General features: G+C 46.8%; 1 protein-coding gene across 1 annotated transcript; it reads right to left on the reverse strand.

Moving 5' to 3' along the window:
• Window positions 1-1,251: 1,251 nt before the first annotated feature.
• On the reverse strand, window positions 1,252-3,125 carry LOC142569635 (uncharacterized). Its single transcript, XM_075678622.1, has 2 exons — window positions 2,730-3,125; window positions 1,252-1,992 (listed from the first exon to the last, which is right to left on the reverse strand). Exons 1-2 carry the CDS (start codon window positions 2,986-2,988, stop codon window positions 1,793-1,795), a joined length of 459 nt encoding a protein of 152 aa, XP_075534737.1. The 5' UTR covers window positions 2,989-3,125; the 3' UTR covers window positions 1,252-1,792.
• Window positions 3,126-4,600: the final 1,475 nt, after the last annotated feature.

Here is a 4,600-nt window from a genome sequence, read left to right on the forward strand (position 1 = left end):
GGGGCGTTTCTCGAGGGAGCGTGCGTGTACCTTCGCTGACGTCATCGCGAATGCTCGTGCCGAGCGGCAAATATACCCACCCCCCACTCTTGCGTCACTACTAGGGAGCAACACTTATGGCGCCGCCTGCAAACGCGCACGCAACCTACTGCATCCCTCCTATCCCACTACCGACCCATCCCACCTTCTTGCCCTTTGTGCAATGCGCCGAAAGCAAACCTCACACATATACTCCTGGCCTGCCCGGCTTCTCCTCCCCCCGGCGGGCCGGTACCACTCCAAACTTGGTAGGACTGGGAAATCTCACTACGCTCCACGGACCCGGCAAGGCAGAATATCCCCGCCAACCGGGCTGCCAACGTCATGGACATGTTAAACATGAACATTTGAGTGCAGTGGGATCGTCCGGGGACCCAGGGGGCCTGGGAGGTCCCAAATTCCTTTGAAAAATAAAGTTCTTTCTTCCTCCTCCTCCTGCTGCCGTAGGCGGGTTTTCATCCCCCGACGTCGTGCTTAGCAGCTCAATACCATAGCCGGAAAGCCTGTAGTGGCTCAGGTCATTTTGTGAGAATGCAAAGCGTTGAACGGCTTCTACTGAACCAGCGGACAATGCCTGTAAAAAATGCTGCATGTTGAAAAGCATGCCCGTCTACTCGAACTTTCTTCGTTTTATAAAGAGTGACTGTGTGTTTATACACGTACGTAATTCGCCTAGTGTTCTGAGACAATGCATCAATTTATTTTCTTAATTTTCTGCTCTCCTGTGGCTTCATTAGCTTTTAGGAAATCTAATCAGTATACCTTCAGAAAACATTGCAGGCTGATTGACCATCCTAAACGCGTACAGCCTGCACTATTTCCTGAAGTGAGAGATATGAGACGTTCTAACTGAAAACTAAACAACAGATAAAGGAAGAAACATTTAAGTCGCATGCTATATCCCTCATCAGGTGAAGGGTAATCAAACTGAAGGGTGTAGCTATATCTGCGAGCTATTATATCTTGAGTTCCAGTATATAGCGGATGATAAACAAAGAGGGCAACACAGAGCAAAGAGGAGCCAAAGCTCACAGCGCTTCATATGTCCCCTTTTCTCCTTTTAATAACTTTCTTCATTGTGAGCTAGGCATATATGAAGTCGAGATATGCCAGCTCATGCCTCTTATAATAACAAGGAATCCGTAACTTCCGACAATGGAATAGCGATGCCCCCCAAAAGTAAATTTTCAGGCCAACTACAATTATCGCATAGATGAGAATATATTTTTACAAAACAGGCAAAATTGAAGATCTCGCGGTAATTAGGCGGAAGCGGTGTACGAGTTTCAGCAGATCCCTGCGGAAACAAACAACTCAGAAATGTCCGCCTCAACGGATATCTGCGTCATCCGTGGAATTATCTAGAGGCCCGTCATGGGAAAAATTGCCCGAGGGCAGCCAGGATTGCACCTCAGCGATTGCAGAGCCGATTTTATGGAAGCCTATAACGTCCGAACGAACAGCCCGGACGTCCTTGTACTGCTTGAAAAGTACGAGAATATCAGCAGTCATAATAGCAGCACGGTGATCGGCCTCGATGAACTGAAACGCCCCGCACGTATGTTGAAGATCTCGTGGTTCTCGCCGTGGGAAAAGGCACCGCGTCGAATTGCGATGACGGCGGGATTCTCGACTCCGCGAGCGAAGCCAGCCACGCGAAACCTGTGCTTGCAATCGAAGCGAGACACGTCGCCCTTGCGCCAAGCCCCACCAGTGGAACAGCGGCTAGGACTGCGCGGTGCTCCTGCGATGGTCAGGCGGTGGGCGGAGGCTTCCAGAACCCGGGGCCGGTGTAAAGATCTGGGAGGACACGCTGGGCCACCTGCGAGCTCGACCCTCCTTCTGTGAACCATCGTCTTGGTTGCTGCAGCGGGAGCGAGAAGCAACGCGGTCGCTGCGTCTGCCGATCCACGACCGGCATGACTCGGGAGGCCCCTTCTCGTCTGATTCTCGCTGAAAGATCAAGATTTTGCACTAAATCAGAATATTTGCGTCAATGTTGCTAGAAAGTTCTTCACAGTTTGTTTCTTCATTTGTATTATATTTATCTTTCGCATAACTTATTTTAATACTGAACGCTCAAAAAACAAGCAACAAAATATCTAATTATTTAATCAAATATTTTATCAAAGGCCTAATCGAATAGGATGCATTTGGCTCTTCGGCGTTTACAGAAAATTGTCATTAAGCTAGAAGTGTTCACAAGAGCAAATGTCACCCAACCATCATTTCCGATGTTTTACGAACAAAAAAGCAACCTCCTAGTGGCAACCACCCAGTTACAAACAAAAGGTCTCTGCTTCCTTCAGCTGCTCATTAAGATCGATAAAACAAGGCTTCCACAATGAGAACACGTCCACACGAGGTGAACGCAGTGCCGCGTGTGTTCTCTCTGTGTTTGGCCTTCTGCCGTGCATGAAAAGCATTTAAGCAAGTTTCGCTTTGCCCGCTTAACAGGTTCCAGGGGCCTGCACACAAAATGTACAAACGACATGCACGTTTCTATTGGGATTAGCGATACGGGAGAAGGAGTATTCTCAATAGCCATAAAATTGCTTGGCTGCTGGCCCTGGTGTACGGTGCCACCGAGATGTTGGTGACCTCTCGCCAAAGCACTACATAGAGACTACATTTAAACTGTCTCTCAGAAATGCTATGGTTTGGCTGGTAGAACATGTAAGAATATTCACCTGTCGACTGTTCCGTTGACCAAGACGCTCGGGCAAGCGTCTCCGGACCAATGGAACGCCGACACGAGGCAGCCGCCGGAAGGAAAGGCCCCGGGATGCCTGCCGCGTTTCGTCCACCCACGAGAGCGTTGAGACCGAGGGTCGCCGTGTCCGGACCGTGTCGCTGATCTCTGAACGCGGCCGCAGCCGCCGTTTTGTTGAGCAGTGGGGCGAAATCCGTGGCCAGTCGTCTTTGCATCCTGGTGCGAAGTCGTGGCATCGCGTTGAGGTCGTTGCATCATGAGTGACACGAGGCGTCGCAAGAGTTCTGCTCGGCGGAAAAGAAGGAGTTCAAGCTGGTCGCGTCCAAGAAACGTCGCCGGATTATTTAGATGAAGCACTGCGGGACGAAAGCGCCTTGTCTTGTCTTGTCTTGTCTTGTGTCCCAGACAGTGGCGCGTACCCACTATGGGGGATTGGCCAAGAAGCAGGCGGTTTTCCGTAAGGTTAGAAGTATAGAGAAACTAGATTTGAATAGTGGAGCGTGGGGCAATAGAACTGTAATTTAGACTTGCAATGAAAGTATTGGTAAGAATTTTGATAAAATAATTTAACGTAAAGAAATGAAGTAATAGAAACTATGGATAATTGTAGAAAATCAGCAAGGTACTCTTTTTGTCTCTCTAATAAAATTGTAAACAGCAAGAAAAGCATCCCTGTGGCTGGTTCCCAGTGAAGTTGCCCCAAAAGAAAGAATGTTTGTCGAGGTTAGTGATAGGGCAAGTTTGGTAAATGAGTATTCTAATATTCTTATTTGTCTTAGAAAGCGGCGGCATGAGAGAAAATAATGTTCGATAGTTTCAGGTGCACTGCAATAAGAACATAGAGGGGACATCGCGAGACCAGACCTGTGTAAGTAAAAATTTAGAGGAGGTATACGGCATCTCAATTTTGTAAAAGATACTTCCAATTGCCTTGAAGGACACCAATTAATATTCCATGGGAAGCCAAGATGGTGGAATTCAGAACACGGTGTTAGCATGGATATTGCAGAATTTTGAGATATAGCGAAATTTCTGTACCTTGCCGCGGTGACGTAAGCTGATGTCGGCAAAACAGATATGATACGGCCGTTAAGGGATGCTCGTGCGAGTGAGTCTGCCATATCATTCAAGTGCAACCCACGATGTCCCGGTACCCAAAGCAAACATACTTTTCGTAAGTACGGAGGTATCATCGAACGAAATGTTCTTTGAATTGCTGAATTTAATGATGCAGTTAGTGCTGTGCATACAGATAGCGAGTCGGTCACAATAACAGCTAGTCGCTTGCACAGAACGGAGGCAGGTGCGCAATGCACGAGACAGGCTGCGTTCCTCTTTTTCTTCTACTCACGTGCACAGAACGCATTCGAGGAAATATCTTCTGAAGACTCCAGAGGATTACTGTAGTAATTATTATTATTATTATTATTATTATTATTATTATTATTATTATTATTATTATTATTATTATTATTATTATTATTATTATTGGCCTTGGAACACATATAGGTAGACACAGATGGAAATGGTGCGGAAGCAGGCTGGCCACAGCCACCAAGGTACGCCGAACGCCTGCCTACTCTTTAGGAAGGAGGGAATGTAGAACCAATTTTAAAATGAAAAAAGAGCAAGTTGACGGGAAATTTGTAGTTGTTTCGGGGAGATTCTTAAGTTCTCCATCGGTTATGTTTATTCATTTTATCATGTGAATTGTTACGTGTTTTAGGAGTAACTGCAAATTCCGCTAACACCATCTGCATCTTGACCGATCCCTGGAACGGGGTACGCGCCATAAGTGAAGGAAAACGTAAAGGAAGATGATAAGCCACACGGACTAAAGTAAAAAAA

The sequence above is a fragment of the Dermacentor variabilis genome, chromosome 1 (genome assembly GCF_050947875.1).
Source record: "Dermacentor variabilis isolate Ectoservices chromosome 1, ASM5094787v1, whole genome shotgun sequence".
Taxonomy (NCBI): Eukaryota; Metazoa; Arthropoda; class Arachnida; order Ixodida; family Ixodidae; genus Dermacentor; species Dermacentor variabilis.